Below are 18,353 nucleotides of genomic sequence, written 5' to 3' on the forward strand. Positions count from 1 at the left end.
AGAAAGCTGGACAGGGGCTTTGTAGGAGGGCAGGCAAGGACAGGACAAGGGAGAATGGATCCAAATGGAAAGAGAGTCGGTTTAGCTGAGGGATTCAGGAAAAAGACTCTCCTGGAACAGGTTGCCCAGAGAAGGTGTGGCTGTCTCGTCCCTGACAGTGCTCAAGGCCAGGCTGCATGGAGCTCTAGACAAGCCGGGCTAGTGTAAGGGGTGCCCAGCCACAGCAGGGGGGTTGCAGCCGTGTGATTTTTCAGATCCGTTCCAAGCCAAACCATGCCACGACTCCATGATTCTGGGATACTTCCCCTCTTCATCCTCTGGCAGAAAAACAAACTTGGCCCCAAGTTCCACATTGCAGACCATGTCTTTTGGTAGCCTGCAACAGTCTCAACAGAGGATGAAAAGAGATGAATTTAATGACACAATTTCCCTTTTCTACATGAAAATGAAATGCTGCACTGCTGTCCAAAAACTGTCGGAAACTGTCAGAAGAGGCAATCCTTCCCCATGAAATGCTTCACCTCAGCCAAAAAAGAAAGAAGCCACAAGCCAACACTCTTCTTTATTGCTACATTGTTTGATTTGGTTACTTCTCTAATAGGAATTCCTTTGGGGTTTTATTTGTTTGTTCCTCTCTTTCGTTCCGCGGGGCGCGCGGCGGCTCCTCCATTGAGTTCGCGGAGGCAACGGAGGAACGTTCGCGAGCTGCGGCGGTTCCGCAGCAGCAGCAGCAGCAGCAGCAGCAGCAGCAGCAGCATGAGCAGGGCTTCTCTCGATCGGTTTTCCGCTCGACTTTCCACTCGCTCCCCATCCCGTTCTCCCTCTCACACTCACTCCACTCCACTCCCGTCCCGTCCGTGTCCCGCCTCTTCCAGCCCGGCTGATGCCGCGTCCCGCAAGGCGCCCCTCGGCGGGGCCGCCCCGTGCCCGGCCCTGCCCGTCCCGCCGCGGAGCCGCCTCCGCCGGGCTCTCTCCGTACTGGCTGTGGCGCCGCTGGAAGTGCCGCTCGCTCTGGTGCTGGCGGAGCAGCGCGGTCTTTTGGCTCCGCCTGGCGCGGGCTCTGGCCCGGCCCCGGCCGAGGCCCCGGCCCCGAACGAAGCTTCTGCCGCGGTTCCGCCCGCAGCCGCCCCGCTGCCGCCCCGCGCCCGCCCCGTCGCCGACAGCGTTGCCGGCAGCTTCCCCGCTCCGAGCCCCGCCGCTCGTCAGCTCGGCCGCCGGCCCCGAGCCGCCGCAGCCCGGGGCGGCTCGGCAAGCAGCAGCGCGCCGGGCGCTCGGGTTGCCGGGGCAGAAGAGCGGGAGCGCGGTGCCGCCCGCACGGGCGGAGAAGCCTCCCCTGGAGCAGCTCTACCGGGAGGGCCCGCTGCTGGGGAGCGGCGGCTGCGGCAGCGTTTACTCCGGGACCCGGCTCGCCGACGGCGCCCCGGTAAGAGATCGGGCCGGAGCGGAGGGGGCGGCGGGCGGCGGGCGGCGAGCTCAGCCCGGCGCTCGCCTTGGCTTGCAGGTGGCCATCAAGCGAGTGTGCCGCGATCGCATCCCGGAGTGGGCGCGGCTGGTGAGTGAGCGGGGCCAGCGGGAGAGGGCGGCGGGGCGTGCCGGGCGGGGCTAAGGCGAGGCCCGGCAGGGTGGCAGCCGGAAGGCTGCGAGGGGAGCGAGCGGGGAGTGAGCGGGGCCCGCGCAGCGTCCCGGGCCGGGCAATGGCGAGCGGCGGCGGGGCCGGGCAGGGGGTGGCCAAGGCGCGGCGCAGCATCGGCCCCGCTGAGGGCATCGCGGTCCCCCCGCAGCACAACGGCGCCCTGGTGCCCCTGGAGCTGGCGCTGCTGTGGATGGTGTCGTGCCCTGGTTTCCGCGGAGTCGTGCGGCTCCTGGACTGGTTCGAGCTGCCCGACGGCTTCGCGCTGGTCATGGAGCGTCCGCAGCGCTGTCAGGACCTCTGGGACTTCCTGCACGAGCGGGGGTTCCTGACGGAGCCCGTGGCGCGGGGGCTGTTCCGCCAGGTGCTGGAGGCCGTGCGGCACTGCACCAGCCGCGGCGTCCTGCACCGCGACATCAAGGCCGAGAACGTCCTCGTCGACCTGGCCACGGGCGAGGCGAAGCTCATCGACTTCGGCTGCGGCACGATCCTCCAGGACACGTTCTACACCCGGATGTCAGGTGAGCCCAAAGCCGGGGCCCAGCCGGGCAGCGGAGGTTCCCCCCTTGGCTGGCAGAGGGGGAAGAGGGAGAGAAGGGGGGGAGGGTGGGGAATCCTCCTTCAGCCGGCTGCAGCCAAGTTGCTTTTCGGCGGGGCAGGGGCTGGCTGTTGTGGAACGGGGGCTGGCTGGGAGGGAGAGAGGGAGCAGCATCAGCCTGATGAGCTGTGCCCGTGTCCCATAGGAACGCCGGAGTACAGCCCACCGGAGTGGATCCTCTTTGGCTGCTACCATGGCCAGCCAGCTACCATCTGGACCCTGGGCATCCTGCTCTATCACCTGGTCTGCGGGCACCTTCCTTTCCACACAAACGAGGATATCGTCCGGGGCCAGCTCTTCTTCCCGCCCCGGGTGTCTCAAGGTGGGGCTGCGCCTTCAAGGCTCGGGAGGAGGAACGGGGCTGGGAGGGGGCAGCTGGCACATCAGTGTCCTGCTCTTGCAGCTAGTGAGGCGGTTGATCTCCTGGGCTTAGCTGGAGGAGGTGGCACGTGTGCCTCTGTGCTGCTCTCCTCCGGAAGGGAGGATCCATGGGAAGCTTTTGGCTGCAGCTCCGAGCACTCCTAGTGTGGCCTGGGCACCGTGGAATGTGGGAGAGCATGGACAGGAGCCTTGTCCCACTGAGCGGCGGTTTCTGGTTTCTCTCTGCAGAGTGCCAGCACCTCATCAGGTGGTGTTTATCCATGGACCCCGCATACAGGCCATCACTGGAAGACCTTTTTGAGCATTCTTGGCTGCAGGAGCCCTGCCTGGCCCAGGAGACAGCAGAAATCCATCCCTGTGCTCAGTAGGATCCAGGAGCCCAGCAAGTACCAGCTGCACGCGTCTCGTGGCACTCTAAGAAAACCCCGGAGCGTTTCCCTGCGGCCGCGGCACGGAGCAGAGAGCGCAGCCGAGGAGATGCTTCCGCTGGTCCCCGGCGAGTTGTGGAGGGAGCGGCTCAGTGCTCCCCGTGCCATTGGAGAAGTGGTGGCAGTGCGGTGAAGGTGCCACGGACTGGAACAGGGGAAACATCCCCCTGCAGTTCAATGGCATCGGGATGTCCCCGCAAGCCGAGGCACAGCTGGCGTGTTCTTCTGGAGCACCACGTGGAGCTGGGAAGACGATCCTGGAGCTGGCCACTGGCGGGGCAAAGCCGACCGGCTTTGGCTGCGGCCCCTTCCTGGAGGACATGCTCTGCACCCCGATGAAATCAACATGAGTCCCCAGCTGGCGCAGGGGCGGGGGGATGCTCGTGCTTCCAGGCATGGCAGGGCTCGGCCTGGCCACGCGCCGCAGGTTCCCTGCTCGGCGACGCTGGGGAATATTAATTTTTCCCCCGGCTGCCAAGCTGCTTTTTGGTGGGACAGGGGACGGATGTTGTGGAAGGGGAGTCGGCTCCTGGCCTTGCTGACAGCTTCTGCCAGCCAGCCTAGCACGGGCTGGGGCAGGGGCAGCCAGCCTGACAAAGCATCCATCCATGTGGATGGGGGCAGCAGAGGGGGACGGGTTCTGAAGCCGTGCCCCAGCTGGTCTGCTTTCCAGGCCCTCGAGGAAGGGGTGCGTTTATGGGCGGGAAAGGTGGGGTTTTTCCCCACCCGTGGACAGGTTTCATTCTCGCATGGAGTGGTCAGACCCTCCTCAGGCCCGTAAAACGGTGACAGGCTTTGTAGCTTCTTCTTGTTTCCAGGTCTTGTTTTGAATTGACTTCCATGCAGTTGTTCTTTACTTTCCCAGGAAGATTATACCCGGTGCCCAGACTGGACGGGGAAGCGCCTGCACCGTCCGTGGAGCACATCCAGTGCCAGCGCTACCCCAGGGGCCACGGTCTGCAGGGACATCCCCGTCAAGAAGGACGAGGCCCTCGTCCGGGATCGGCTCCTCTCCTGGCAGCAGGTCTGCAGAGGTGGGTACCCGGCTCCACAGCTGGGCTGGCAGAAGGGCTTCGGGCAGAGGGCAGCGGGCACACGGGCATCCCGCCCTTGCAGCTGCTGAGGAGGCTACTGTGCTGTGCTGAAGCGGAGGAGGTGGAACGTGGCCTGCCACGCTGCCCTTCTCTCAAAACAGAGAATGGCTCGGGAGGTTTGGGCTCTGAGCACAGCCAGCAGCCTGGCCCGGGCACAGGCCATGGCAGGACAGGGTACAGCAGCCTTCTGTGACTGACCGTGGCTCTCTGGTTTCTCTCCGCAGGCTGCCAGCACCTCATGCCATGGAAACGGCTCCGCTCGGCCTGCCAGGCTGGGAGGGCTGGAGGGCGGGAGGTGTTCATTTGCTGTCGAAAATAAATTGGGTTTTTTTTGTCATCATCATGATCAGAGCATTTCTTTCATCCTTTTCCAGGCTTTTGGCCTCCCTTCCTCCAGGGTAATCTTTTTGTGTCCTTCCTCAGCCACTTGATGGCATTTGGCCGGGGGGGTTAAGCAATGTGAAAAGTTCAACAAGAGCTCCTGTTGCCAACTGCAGCAGCCCCTTCAAGAGCCCTGAGCTTCCAGCGAGGCCCACGTGTGCCTTGCAAAAGGGAGTGGTTTGCAGCGATGAGGTTGTCGCCCTGCTTCAAAAGCTGGGAGGAAATCACAAGTGGCAAAATGGCAATTTGTCACAACCTCTGCCCAGGTTCTTCATCGTTCCCCTCTGCTCGGTGACAGGCAGGCAGGGCTGGACTCCAGCAAGGTTCAAGTTCTTGGTGCTCCCTGGCATTGAGGTGATCAAGTAAACTCTTGTATGCAGTGGCTGCAATAGGTCTACTGAAGGGAAAAAGGAAATGTTGTGAGGTGGGGAATCCTTCTTGTCTCCTTTGTCTCCCCAGGAGCCCCTTGGAAAGGGAAATGCCCACACGGGTTTATCTGACTCCTTCCCAGCCATCCTTTCCCTCAGTCCCGGCTCTCATATGCTCCGCAGGCTTCACCAGCTCGCTCAGCTCAGAGGAGCTCTCAGAGGAGAAAACGCTGCCTGGCGTGGGGCTGGCTGATCCCTGTCTCATCTTGATTCCATTTCCCCATTCCCTCCCCCATCCAAGAGAGCGAAGGATCCCCCGCAACCCCCCGGTCCTCCAGCAGATCCCGGGCACGTTCCCTCCTCCGCTCCTTGGTGGCCCTGGGGAGGCTCCAGAGCCCTCCCTGTGTGCGGGACAGCTGCTGCAGCACCGCTGCGCCTGCATGCGAGCGGTGCCCCAGGAGCAGCTGCGCAAGTTCCGAGTCTGAAGCGGAATCCTCAGCGCACACAAATGACAACTGGCATTTCAGGGGCTGGCAGGAGAAGCTAAATCCGTCTGCTCGCTGCCCTTTCGAGCCATGGCCACGCTGGTGCAATTGGAAGAATTGCCCCTGCCCAGGAAGCTCTCCGGTGGAAGAGAGGAGCAAAAGCCACGCGTTTCTGAAACACAAAATATCAGAATAAGGCTCCTTAACACCAATTTGCTATTTAAGAGGGGATCATTTATTCAGGCCTGAGGTCCAGTGAGGGATAACTCCTAACCTTATGTGGACATGGAATTCGACCAGTGTGTTGCTTATACACAGTCGCTAAATGTGTATTACAATTTCCCCATTTCCATAAAACCCACCCCAAGTTCCCAGATTCAGCCCTTGTTTTCTCCATCACTGCATTCTTGAGCCAGATGTCTTCTTCTCTGCCAGCCATCCTTGCTGGGACAGCAGGACCTGCATGCCTTTTTCCTATGCTAAAAGTTCACAGGCAGGGTAAAAATGGAATGAACCCTTTTGGTATCAAGGCCAAGGCTTTGTGTGGCCAGGCAGAGGCAGGCAGGAGGCAGAGCTGTCAGCAAAGGAAGGGGCCAGCGAGGTGGGGCAGCCGGGGGATGAGGACAGCCTGCAGGGACAGAGGCGCAGGGCAGGGACACCGTAGGACAGCCTGGGCTGCAGAGGGCACAGGCATGTGCAGCAGCTGCAAGGCCCTGACAGAGCCAACCTGTGCAGCACTTTGGCCGTGGCTGCTGGCCCTGGGCCTGAGGCCACGAAGGGACAAGTGACCCTTGCAGCCCTGGGGCCGCATTGCCTCCTTGTCCCTGCTCAGCAGCCTGGCAGGGGCTGCCCCATGGTCCTGCCCTTGGCATTGCACAGTCCCACATCCCAGGGCCCATCCCGGGAAGAGCCCTGAGCAACAAGGGAGGGACAGGATCTGCCTTGCCAGGGGCTGGGGCTCAGCCCTTGGCCCTTTTGCATTCCTGAACCACATCCCCACGATTTCCCTCATCCAGCCCCTGGCACTCACAACAGCTGAGGAATGGAGTCACATCCAGGGGTGTCCCCAGGGCTCAGGACTGGGGCCAGGTCAGTGAAATCTCTTTAGTGCTGATCTGGACGAGGCCATCGAGGGCACCCTCAGGCAGTTCCCAGGTGAGCCCAAGCTGGGTGGCAGTGTGGCTGTGCTGGAGGGCAGGAAGCTCTACAGAGGGATCTGGACAGGCTGGAGCTGTGGGCCCAGAACAATGGGATGAGGTTCATCAAGGCCAAGGGCCAGGTCCTGCCCGGGGCTCACAACCACTCCAAATCCGTGGCCGTGCCCTGCCGTTGATCCCCACAGCCTGTCCTGTTTCCTTCATCCCTGCATTGCCAGGGACATTCTGGGACAAGGGAGCTCTGCTCTGGCTATGGAGGGAGGTTCAAGCGCCAGCACTGGAGTGGGAACCACAACTCATCAGGTTTGTGTCCTTTGGGGGTCAGGAACTGGTGAGAGTCAGAGGCACAGAAAGTTTCTCTTCATGGCCATCAGACCATAGTAGAACAGGACACAATTTAATAACAATCACACTCTTTCCTGAGCTATGTGCAAAGTCCCGGCAGCGTCTGATGAGTCCACCATCCACAGGTGATTTCCATACTAAAATTAATTTTAGATAAATGTGGTTCTGTGATAGATATAAACCCAATTAAGTTCTTTTATCAGGATGCTCGTCCTGAAGCGGGGGCAAAACAGCTCAGAACAATCTCTGAGCAGGGGCCCGCTGGGGCTGCAGCCAGTGCTGGCTCCCACTGAGGCTGCCTGGCCAAGAGCAGCCCCAGGGGCACAGGGCACAGGTAAAGCAAGGTGGGGAGGAGAAAGAGCGGGGAGGAGATTGCCCTTGAAAGGCAGACGCACTCTGGGGCCCGCTCCTGGCCAGGGAGCCTGCCCAGAGCCGTCCCCTGCTCGCCGGGGCCTTGAGGGGCAGCTGTCCAGCTGGGCCAAGGTGTGCCAGCAGCTTCAGCCGGGCTGGGGAGCCTTGCCAGCTCTGGGCCCTGCTGTGCACGAGGGTCCCAGTGTGCCACTGGCAGCTGGGGCCTCAGCCACTCCTCTCCCCAAAGGTGCTCCTACCCATCTTCAGAAGACAAGCCTAACAACGCAGGCAGAGAGGACTTGACCCGTGTTCCCAGCTCTTCACTTCTGTCCCCATCTGCCCTGCCGCAGCTGCAGCACCGTCTTGAGCCCTTCCCCAAACTCACCCCTCCACAACGAGACCCTCAGCCCCTGAGCCCCCTGGTCCTGTTCCCCAACCACGACTGAAGGTGGGCAGGCGCTGTCTGCCAGGGCAGGGCATGGCCCACATTTTCTGTTCAAATAAAGACATAGAGTTGTCAGAGATATGTCCAGGTGGTAGCAGCAGCAAAGCCCAGCCGGCACCAGCGCTGGCTGAGCTCCATGCCCAGGAGCAGCCGTGGATGCCCACGGTGAGGGCAGGCAGGAGCCAGGCAGGGGCCGCTGTGAGCAGCAGCGGGGCCCCGAGGGGCTGGGGGAGCCCATGCTGAGCGTCCCTGGGCTGAGGGCACATTTCCTCCAGTGGCATCATCTGGGCCTGCACTTCATGAGGCACACAGGGATGTTTTGGGCTCTCTGCTGAGCTGTGCAGGGATCCCTCATAAGGCACACAGGGATGTTTTGGGCTCTCTGCTGAGCTGCGCAGGGATCCCTCATAAGGCACACAGGGATGTTTTGGGCTCTCTGCTGAGCTGTGCAGGGATCCCTCATGAAGCACACAGGGATGTTTTGGGCTCTCTGCTGAGCTGTGCAGGGATCCCTCATGAGGCACACAGGGATGTTTTGGGCTCTCTGCTGAGCTGTGCAGGGATCCCTCATGAGGCACACAGGAGTATTTCTGGCCTCTCCTAAGCTGTGCAGGGATCCCTGATGAGCTGTGCACCAGGGTAAATGTCAGGGGGTTTTTTACTCTTCACAGCACAGCAAAGGGACACTTGGCCAAGGTTTTGCAAGGCTGCGAGAAAGCCTCTTGCAAAGCCTGGGGCCCAAAAGGCTGTGGGCACAGCGGCCGGGCGGAGCCCATCCCCTGGGGCCAGGCCGGGCTGCTCAGGCCGGGCCAGGGCCCCGGCAGGGAAGGGCCGCGGCCCTGGGCTCTGATGAGGCTGCTGAGCTCCGCCCTGGCCCTGTGCTGCAGCCCAAGACATTTCCAGCCAGGGCCGTGCCCTGGGGCACAGGATGCACCGGGGCTACAAGTGAGGCCGCGCCTTCTGGCTCTCAAGGGGGCTGGCTCTGCTCCTTGGGAGGATGCAGAGCCTTGTGCCTCGGCCTGATGGGGCAAAAATCCCCCCAACATCCCTCTGTTTGCAAAAATAAAGGCTTTGCGCTCATTATGAGGAAAAGCTGTAGGGGTGGCCTGCAGCTAATGTTCTTTTGTTGGCTGGACCCCAGTCCATGCTCAGGTCTCAATGACTGACCCAGCCCCAAGCTGCTCTTAAGACTGATTTGATCAAAGGCACTGAAGTTCTGTTGACTACAAATTCTCCAGGAAAACAAGCACAGGAACTTGGCTAATGTTGGTGACAAAAACAGAGTGCAGAGTTGAACCTTTGAGGCCACCTCACTGCCACCTCCCCCCACCCTTTTCTTTTGAATTGATTCAATATTCTGAATGCCAGTTCTTGCATGAAATGGGCCCTCAGCAAGGAGCTGCTGGGCCTACTTGTGGTAAACAGGCAAAATGCAATTAAAAGGAGGCTGATGACTTTTATAAAAAATGTGCCTGTTCATTAAAACTTAGAACAACAGAGGCCGAGGCCTCAGGGTAAGCCTAGGGCCTGCGCCACAAGCCAGAGGTAGCTCTAACAGCGCTGTGTGACAAGGTGTTCCTGCGGGCACGAGGTGCCCTCGAAAGAGCCCGGCTGCTCCGCACACAGGGATTTTTTAAAGTCTCTTGGGGGTGCTCGATTGGTGCGCTTTGGATCCTCTTGCCCACCGGTCCTTTTCTTGGTGGCTGATCGCTCTGTAAGATGCTGCAGTCCTGACCAATCATTTTGGAACACAGCAAACTTACTGGGTGGCTCGTTTCCCAATCGCAGTTCCAGTTGCTGTCATCGCCCTATGATGTCACTTTTCTAGAAGATTCTTACTCTTGCACCTTATTACCACCCCCCTTTCTCTGTTTAGTAGCCATATACATACACTTCAACAACTGAACATTCCATTCCACTCAACAACTCATCACATGAATTATATAACAACTCATTATATTCATTAACAATCCATAATAATATATAGTAATAATTAACCATTAAGAACTCCACCTTTGAAAGTGAATTTATTTATAACATCCTGGGTGTAGCCCAAGGGAAGCTGTTTCTGTCTTGCATCACAGAACTGGCAGGTTTTTTGCAAAGACAGCCCTTTACAAAGGACTTGTGTGCATTAACATCCGAGGGACTGCTTTCAAAGACAGACAAAAAACCCATGAACAACCAGCAAACCAACCAAACAACATATTAAAAATGAGTACTTTATTTTTAGCTCCTGCTTTTAATGTTTTCCCAACCGGCCTCCTTTTCCACTGCAGTATTTTTCTTTGCACAGATAAAAACCCTTGCCAGATTGACGCTGTTGATAAGGACGGGAACAGAGAACTCCAGATCAGAAGGCTAAGAAAATGAATTCTCTCTTTATTTCAAATGTACCACTCTAGAAAACATCGAGAAGGCTAATTTCATTGGTCTTAGAGTAAAAACACGTCACACCATTGGTGTGCAGTGAATGACGCACAGTAGCAGAACATATCTATAAACAATGTCAATAACAAGATAGATTAGAGAATTATTTACATTCTTTCCCAACTGTTTCCCAGCTCTTGCCTGGTTAGAAAACCTGTCTCTTTCTCTCTGACTGAGCTGAGAATACCCACACCAGATGATGTGACTTAACAAGGAAAACACAACTCACACCCAATGCATATATTAAAGCTAAACATGCAGACTCTCATTATCACAATCGTCATCATTTCTTTTCTGTTCATTTTTATGTCAGATTGTTTTCAGAAGGGTGAGAACACGATCTCACATGCCCTGGCTAGTTTGATGCCATAGCCACTTCTTGTCTCTCCTTTTTTATGAGCTGTCCTTCCTGTAGTTCCTCTGCCCATTTGTTGCTCTTGGATCTCTGCCTCCTTCACCTGATTTTTATCTTTTTCTGGATTTGTGGGGATGTTTGTGTTGGTTTTGTTGTTTTCTTGGTGGTTGTTGTGTTTGCCTGTTTGATTTGGTCACGGTTTTACTTTTGCTTTTTGGGTTTTTTCTCATCCACTTAACAGCAGAAATCAGCTTGTGATTTGTATTGTGAACTTTTGATACACAGGTGTTGCACATAAAGGCTGTTTTTGTTTTTAAAGTCATCTCAGACACAGATCTGCAGGCCCCTGTGACTTTGAGAACAGAGTGCTCTCAGACAGCAAATTGTGCATGGATAGGAAACTTGTAGTTCCTATCTCCATTACACACGGCAAAATGTCAAGGGGTTGGAATGGTACCAATTGTAGCCTTTCTTTTGCCTTCTTTTGCTGCCATGCCATAAAACCGTGTCAGATTCATCAATGACCTCGGTTCTTCCAGGATGGGGCGTGCAGGGATGATCCCTCAGCTCGTGTGTGCACCTGGTGTGCACCAGGCCAGACATGTGACTGTCATCCACAGCCAGCCTCTGTCTGCAGAGAGAGCAGGGAGCTGCAGCTCTGAGGAACTCAGGGCTTAGGGAGCAAACAGACCAAATCCCTAATTTATATCAGTTACTTCACTCAAGTATTTTCTGCTGATAGATTTTTATTTTCCTGCCCAGAGCTGGAAAAAAGATCGCTGGCAGTTTGCTTTAGCTATGAAGTGAAGAGAGTCTTCTCAACAGGTTCCAGCTCTGCTGCTTGTTGGAATTAAAAGCAGAGCAAAACTCTTCTCTTGGTCACATCAAACCAACATAAGTTTCATGAGTCTGTGAAAGACATAAGAGTGTAAAAATTATTCCATTTTATAGTACTTGCTGTTTTCTAATTCAGTCATGGGGAAATTATGCCATCATTCACTATATCAAAAAACTGGAAAAAGCACTGGAAAAGAAACCAAATAGTAAGAATACAGTAATTTAAACTTCTCAAAGCCCTTTGATAATGGAGCCCTGAAGCCCAGTCACGTGCAGTGCAGCCTCGGCGGTCCCTTTGAGCCCAGAACTGCCAAGAGTCAGGGCCGGGATGAGCCTTCACCCAAAACAGGCTCCAAGACTGAGTGGGAATCAATGCAGAACAGGGCTCACACAAAGAGCAAAGCCTCAAGGCCAAAGCCAAACCTTCATTAGGTTGGATTTGTTTGAACACTGAACCGGAGCAAATTTGCTTGTCCGGTAACATCACTGTCACCATGAAACTTTACATGAGCTACTAAATAAGCACTGTCCTGTCCTGAGCTGTGTGGCCCAAATACTGTTGAGAACTTGCTCTGCCTCTGCCCTGTGCCCCCGGGGCTGCCCTTGGCCTGGCAGCCTCAGTGGGAGCCAGCACTGGCTGCAGCCCCAGCGGGCCCCCCAGGACAAGGCCCAGCAATGAAGAGGCCAATGAAAGCACTGAGCAGCAGCAGAGCCCTCAGCAGAGTTCTTTGGACAACCACGGACTGGCCACAACTCCAGTGCAGCACGACTACGAGTCAGGCTACCAATGCTATGAGCAGAGTTACAAGAAAGCTGTGGAGAAAAATCAACAACTGACCGTCTGCTCTCGTACAGCTTCCGAATGCCAAGATAGCAGCCGATCAGCACAAGGGGCACGGTGAACAGTGTCACCACCGTGCCTATCATGCAGGACCTGCGCACATCCTGGGGGCACACAATTCTTGGGAGGCGCACTGGATCCGGGGCAAATATTCCTGTTTCAGTGATAACGTCTGTGGGAGCAATGGGGAGCGTGAGCCCGTGCTGTGCTGCACTGCCGAGCTGGCAGCACGGTGGATACGGTCAGGACGTTCTCTGTTTCCCCCAGAGCTGGGGCCTGCAGGCCCCTTGCCGCCCCTTGGCACAGGCTGTGCCACCCAACAAAGCCCAGCAGGCCGGGAGGAGAGCCCGGGGCCAGCGCAGCTGCTTGGGCAGTCGCTGCTTCGGGGGACACGGGCCAAACCCATCCCTCAGCAGCCCCTGCCAGCCCTGGCCCTCCCTGCCCTGGGACAGCTCCCCCAGCCCCAGGGGACAGAGTCAGGCCCTGTCAGGACACACGGGAGCCTTGCTCTCCCTCTCTGCCCTTTCCCCACCATGGGCACCCCGTGCAGCCACTCCCAGGTTTCGGGACGTGTCTCCCATGTGTAAGAGCCCATCTGAAGCCCCGCATTTTCCATTCTGCCTTCTGATTGCCACGAGAAAGAATCCCTTCCTCCACTACAGTTCCGGCTTAGAACAGGACACAGCGCAGGTGCAACCACTGAACCGTCACGCTGGCTGTTCCGAACAAGGGCTGGCAAGAACTTGGCAAGGAGTTGGCAAGGACTTGGCAAAGACCTGACATGGACCCAGCTCGGGACAGCCTGATGCGCGGCCTGCTTCTAATCTCCGTTCTTAAGCCAAATGAACTTTTGGGGTGACTCCCGTGGTCCTTCATTGAAGACCCCTCATCTGCCTCGTTACCATTGTGACAAACAAAGAATGAGAACCCTCCTCCTAAGGACTGAGACTGAGACCCCTACTACAGGGAGGAGGGGAAATTGGTGGTCTGACCACTAATGACATGACCTGTTTCCCTTCAGTAATTTTAATGGACTTATTCTTCATTGTATTCGTCTTGCTTTGGTGGTTTCTGTGGACTCACCTGTTCCCTCGTGGCGATTACAGTGGACTTTCATTATTACACTTGTTCTCCCCTCTTTCCTCTGTGGACTATAACTGGACCCCCGAGTCGACCAGAACTTCGAAGACTTCCCCGACACGACAGACGGATCCCCATCGTCCGGACCACTGAGGATCTCACCTGTGTTGGTAGCTATTCCCATACCCCTCTTCTCTCTCTCTCTCTCTCTATCCTTTTATCTCCTTTCCGATCCCCACTATCGCATTTACTGTTTGGCCCCTAATAAAGGTGCATTTGTTGTGATTAACTGATAGTCCCATGCTGTTTCCCTTTTTGCACTTTTGGGATCAGTGAAAAGAACCATCACAACACCACGCAATAAGCGGATCGTGACACCATGGAGGGACCCTAGCAGGATTGCTCACCCTGGCTGAGCCTGGCACAGCAATCACCTTCTGTGGCACTGTCTGGCATCTCCTCCCTTCGTGTATCGGGGGCTGGCACGGAGCCATTGCTTCCTCCAGGAAGTGCTGCCTTCAGCAAAGCCCTTTGGTCCATCTCTGGAGAAAGGAAAAGGGACAGCTGGATCAGGTGGAACCATTCCCCATTGGAGAGATGGCATCTTCAGGAAGTACTACTTTTCAAAGACATGGATAAGGATCAGGAAAAGGCCACGGCTCTTGGGGCTGCCACAGGGCCCTCCCTTCTCCAAACAGCTGCCACTCCTGACGTGCCGGAGAGGGGGAAATTGCAGGGGATTGCAGGCCCGTGGTGTAGTTTGGGCTCCCTGCCAGCTGGTGCCAAATGCCTTCCTGCAGAGGCTGGGGAGAAGCTGCAGCCAGGCCAGGCTGGGAAACAGCCCTGCAGGGCAGGAAAGCAGCAGCGGGGCAGCCAGGCTACCATGGATCCTTTCCCCCTGTGCTGGGCACGGCGTGCCCAGATGTGCAGGGAAAGCCCCTGGCTGCTGAGTCCCAGGGGAAGGCTGAGGGAAATGCACCCACCACGGCGTCTCTCCAGATCACTCAGCATCTGGTCTAGGTGTCTGGCTGCCTCCAGGGATTTCTTGTCTCCGGTGTCTGTGTTCTTCCATGGAGGAGGACCTTAAGAGAAAGTTGTTCCATGTCCCCTTCAGGCCAGAGTGGCAGTGAGTGCCCCTGGGTGATTGGTGCCCTCCAAAGCACTCCCTCAGCTCTGCCTTCCACTCAGGAGCAGGGCCAGGGGGACCACGTGCCTGCGGTGGCCCCACACTGGCATGGAAGGAGCGCCTTGCAGGGCCGTCCACGGGGGAGAAAGGATTCCCTGGAGCTGCCAGCAGCTCTAAACCCAGCCCCAGGCAGGGCCAGGGCTTGGCAGCAGCAGCAGGAGCAACTCAGGCACCCCGGGGCCGGCAAAGGAGCTGCAAAAGGCACAGCCCCGGGGCACAGCCCTGGGCCCGGCCCCTTCCCTCTCTGCTCTTCTCCGTGGCTGCACAGAACACACGGAAGGACCCACTGGAATTGCACACGGAAGGAAGATGGACAGCTAAGTGCTCCTTCCTGCCACTGACAGCCATTCTGTGGGATCCCTCAGGGATCCAGAATGGAGCCGGGCAAGTTTTCCAGAATCTTTCAACCCTGTGATGCTGCTAAGGGAAATGGCTCATGAGGCACTGATTATTCTCTCAGGAAAGGCAGACAGAGAACTTGCCTCCAGAATTCTCCAAGAGAATCTCTCCAGGAGAATTCTCCAAGCTGTCATCCAATAGGGCATCTGGATAAGCCATGTCGGCATCCCAAGCTAGAAGGGATCAGAGATCAGAACCATTTCCTGGTCTGCTGGGATCCCCCTGTGCCTTTGGGAACTGGGCACTGCAAGGGGGTTGGGTACAGCTGTGGGGGCCAAATTTCCATGGCCATGGCCAAAGCTGCACAGGGGCCTGGGGAGCTCTGGGCTGGCTCCTGGCCACTCTCCACACGATTTCCTTGCCTTGTGCAACATCCCTGGGAGGGTGGCTGGAGCAGCCCAGGGCCCATGGGAGGTCTCTCCCTCCCACAGAGGAAACCCTCCCTAAAGCCCAGGGGAAAAACCATCCCCCAGCACTTCCCAGGGAGCAGGGAGCGCTGTCCCGGCAAAGGGGAGCCAGGCTGCCGGCTCACCTGCTCCCCGCGCTTGCAGCGGAGCAGCCTGGGCAGCCCTGGCAGGCAGGGCCACGGCCAGGAGGAGTGGGAGGAAGAGGCGCAGAGCAAGGGCCATGGTGCCTTGCCCTCTGCCAGCCCCCAGCTCTTGCTGCCACCACGGTCCTGACACCGCTGTCCCAGTGTCAGCACCACTGCTGCCACCCCCGCTGCTGCCGCGGCAGAAGAGAAGGGCAGCGTGGCAGGCCACATTCCACCTCCTCCGCTTCAGCACAGCACAGCAGCCTCCTCAGCAGCTGTAAGGGCGGGATGCCCGTGTGCCCGCTGCCCTCTGCCCGAAGCCCTTCTGCCAGCCAAAAGCTTCCCATCGATCCTTCCTTTTGGAGGAGAGCAGCACAGAGGCACACGTGCCACCTCCTCCAGCTAAGCCCAGGAGATCAACCGCCTCACTAGCTGCAAGAGCAGGACGCTGATGTGCCAGCTGCCCGCTCCCAGCCCCATTCCTCCTCCCGAGCCTTGAAGGCGCATCCCCACCTTGAGACACCCGGGGCGGGAAGAAGAGCTGGCCCCGGACGATGTCCTCGTTTGTGTGGAAAGGAAGGTGCCCACAGACCAGGTGATAGAGCAGGATGCCCAGGGACCAGATGGTGGCTGGCTGGCCATGGTAGCAGCCAAAGAGGATCCACTCCGGTGGGCTGTACTCCGGCGTTCCTATGGGACACTGGCACAGCTCATCAGGCAGATGCTGCTCCCTCCCTCCCTCCCAGCCAGCCCCCATTCCACAACAGCCAGCCCCTGCCCCGCCGAAAAGCAACTTGGCTGCAGCCGGCTGAAGGAGGATTCTGCACCCTCCCCTCCCTTCTCTCCCTCTTCCCCCTCTGCAGCCAAGGGGGGAACCTCCGCTGCCCGGCTGGGCCCCGGCTTTGGGCTCACCTGACATCCGGGTGTAGAACGTGTCCTGGAGGATCGTGCCGCAGCCGAAGTCGATGAGCTTCGCCTCGCCCGTGGCCAGGTCGACGAGGACGTTCTCGGCCTTGATGTCGCGGTGCAGGACGCCGCGGCTGGTGCAGTGCCGCACGGCCTCCAGCACCTGGCGGAACAGCCCCCGCGCCACGGGCTCCGTCAGGAACCCCCGCTCGTGCAGGAAGTCCCAGAGGTCCTGACAGCGCTGCGGACGCTCCATGACCAGCGCGAAGCCGTCGGGCAGCTCGAACCAGTCCAGGAGCCGCACGACGCCGCGGAAGCCAGGGCACGACACCATCCACAGCAGCGCCAGCTCCAGGGGCACCAGGGCGCCGTTGTGCTGCGGGGGGACCGCGATGCCCTCAGCGGGGCCGATGCTGCGCCGCGCCTTGGCCACCCCCTGCCCGGCCCCGCCGCCGCTCGCCATTGCCCGGCCCGGGACGCTGCGCGGGCCCCGCTCACTCCCCGCTCGCTCCCCTCGCAGCCTTCCGGCTGCCACCCTGCCGGGCCTCGCCTTAGCCCCGCCCGGCACGCCCCGCCGCCTTCTCCCGCTGGCCCCGCTCACTCACCAGCCGCGCCCACTCCGGGATGCGATCGCGGCACACTCGCTTGATGGCCACCTGCAAGCCAAGGCGAGCGCCGGGCTGAGCTCGCTGCCCGCCGCCCGCCGCCCCCTCCGCTCCGGCCCCGTCTCTTACCGGGGCGCCGTCGGCGAGCCGGGTCCCGGAGTAAACGCTGCCGCAGCCGCCGCTCCCCAGCAGCGGGGCCTCCCGGTAGTGCTGCTCCAGGGGAGGCTTCTCCGCCCGTGCGGGCGGCACCGCGCTCCCGCTCTTCTGCCCCGGCAACCCGAGCGCCCGGCGCGCTGCTGCTTGCCGAGCCGCCCCGGGCTGCGGCGGCTCGGGGCCGGCGGCCGAGCTGACGAGCGGCGGAGCTCGGAGCGGGGAAGCCGCCGGCGACGCTGTCGGCGACGGGGCGGGCGCGGGGCGGCAGCGGGGCGGCTGCGGGCGGAACCGCGGCAGGAGCTTCGTTCGGGGCCGGGGCCTCGGCCGGGGCCGGGCCAGAGCCCGCGCCAGGCGGAGCCAAAAGACCGCGCTGCTCCGCCAGCACCAGAGCGAGCGGCACTTCCAGCGGCGCCACAGCCAGTACGGAGAGAGCCCGGCGGAGGCGGCTCCGCGGCGGGACGGGCAGGGCCGGGCACGGGGCGGCCCCGCCGAGGGGCGCCTTGCGGGACGCGGCATCAGCCGGGCTGGGAGAGGCGGGACACGGACGGGACGGGAGTGGAGTGGAGTGAGTGTGAGAGGGAGAAGGGGATGGGGAACGAGTGGAAAGTCGAGCGGAAAACCGATCGAGAGAAGCCCTGCTCATGCTGCTGCGGAACCGCCGCAGCTCGCGAACGTTCCTCCGTTGCCTCCGCGAACCCAACGGAGGAGCCGCCGCGCGCCCCGCGGAACGAAAGAGCGGAACAAACAAATAAAACCCCATAGGAATTCCTATTAGAGAAGTGACCAAATCAAACAATGTAGCAATAAAGAAGAGTGTTGGCTTATGGATTCTTTCTTCTTTGGCTGAGGTGAAGCATTTCATGGGGAAGAATTGCCTCTTCTGACAGTTTCTGACAGTTTTTGGACAGCAGTGCAGCATTTAATGTTCAAGTAGAAAAGGGAAATCGTGTCAGTAATGTCGTCTTTTTCCATCCTCTGTTGAGACAGTTGCAGGCTGCCAAAGGACATGGTCTGCAATGTGGAACTTGGGCCCAAGTTCCTTTTTCTGCCAGAGGATGAGGAGGGGAAGTATCCCAGAATCATGGAGTCGTGGCATGGTTTGGCTTGGAACGGATCTGAAAAATCACACGGCTGCAAGCCCCCTGCTGTGGCTGGGCACCCCTTGCACTAGCCCAGCTTGTCTAGAGCTCCATGCAGCCTGGCCTTGAACACTGTCAGGGACGGGACAGCCACACCTTCTCTGGGCAACCTGTTCCAGGAGAGTCTTTTTTCTGAATCCCTCAGCTAAACCGACTCTCTTTCCATTTGGATCCATTCTCCCTTGTCCTGTCCTTGCCTGCCATCCTACAAAGCCCCTGTCCAGCTT

At 58.8% G+C, this 18,353-nt stretch overlaps 2 protein-coding genes across 4 annotated transcripts; one reads left to right on the forward strand and one right to left on the reverse strand.

The window, feature by feature from the left end:
- The first annotated feature begins 883 nt into the window (after positions 1-883).
- Positions 884-3,224, forward strand: LOC128783114 (serine/threonine-protein kinase pim-1-like). Its single transcript, XM_053933702.1, has 5 exons — positions 884-1,423; positions 1,502-1,552; positions 1,782-2,151; positions 2,374-2,550; positions 2,838-3,224. The coding sequence occupies exons 1-5, from the start codon at positions 884-886 to the stop codon at positions 2,975-2,977; spliced, it is 1,278 nt and encodes a 425-aa protein (XP_053789677.1). The 3' UTR covers positions 2,978-3,224.
- Positions 3,225-9,932: 6,708 nt separating this feature from the next.
- On the reverse strand, positions 9,933-17,633 carry LOC128783036 (serine/threonine-protein kinase pim-1-like). Of its 3 annotated transcripts, XM_053933619.1 has the most exons (8): positions 16,964-17,633; positions 16,835-16,885; positions 16,236-16,605; positions 15,837-16,013; positions 14,190-14,288; positions 13,614-13,748; positions 12,124-12,298; positions 11,090-11,357 (listed from the first exon to the last, which is right to left on the reverse strand). In XM_053933619.1, exons 1-8 carry the CDS (start codon positions 17,501-17,503, stop codon positions 11,333-11,335), a joined length of 1,572 nt encoding a protein of 523 aa, XP_053789594.1. In that variant the 5' UTR covers positions 17,504-17,633; the 3' UTR covers positions 11,090-11,332. The 3 variants fall into 3 exon arrangements, with proteins under 3 accessions (XP_053789597.1, XP_053789594.1, XP_053789598.1); XM_053933622.1 differs by lacking the exons at positions 11,090-11,357; positions 12,124-12,298 and adding an exon at positions 9,933-11,079 and having other exon boundaries at positions 13,641-13,748; positions 16,964-17,632; XM_053933623.1 differs by lacking the exon at positions 12,124-12,298 and having other exon boundaries at positions 11,091-11,357; positions 16,964-17,631.
- Between the last annotated feature and the right edge of the window lie 720 nt (positions 17,634-18,353).

This window comes from Vidua chalybeata, unplaced genomic scaffold (genome assembly GCF_026979565.1).
Source record: "Vidua chalybeata isolate OUT-0048 unplaced genomic scaffold, bVidCha1 merged haplotype W_reject_10, whole genome shotgun sequence".
NCBI classification, from domain to species: domain Eukaryota; kingdom Metazoa; phylum Chordata; class Aves; order Passeriformes; family Viduidae; genus Vidua; species Vidua chalybeata.

Bases quoted from the DNA above. Each gene is read 5' to 3' on its own strand.
- LOC128783114 (XM_053933702.1), top strand. From the start codon at position 884: ATGCCGCGTCCCGCAAGGCGCCCCTCGGCGGGGCCGCCCCGTGCCCGG. The intron at 1,553-1,781 runs GTGAGTGAGCGG...GTCCCCCCGCAG, and splicing joins TCCCGGAGTGGGCGCGGCTG to CACAACGGCGCCCTGGTGCC. The intron at 2,152-2,373 runs GTGAGCCCAAAG...CGTGTCCCATAG, and splicing joins GTTCTACACCCGGATGTCAG to GAACGCCGGAGTACAGCCCA.
- LOC128783036 (XM_053933619.1), bottom strand. From the start codon at position 17,503: ATGCCGCGTCCCGCAAGGCGCCCCTCGGCGGGGCCGCCCCGTGCCCGG. The intron at 14,289-15,836 runs GTGGGGATGCGC...CTTTCTCTTAAG, and splicing joins CCCGCCCCGGGTGTCTCAAG to GTCCTCCTCCATGGAAGAAC. The intron at 13,749-14,189 runs GTGGGTGCATTT...TCCTTTCTCCAG, and splicing joins TGATCTGGAGAGACGCCGTG to AGATGGACCAAAGGGCTTTG.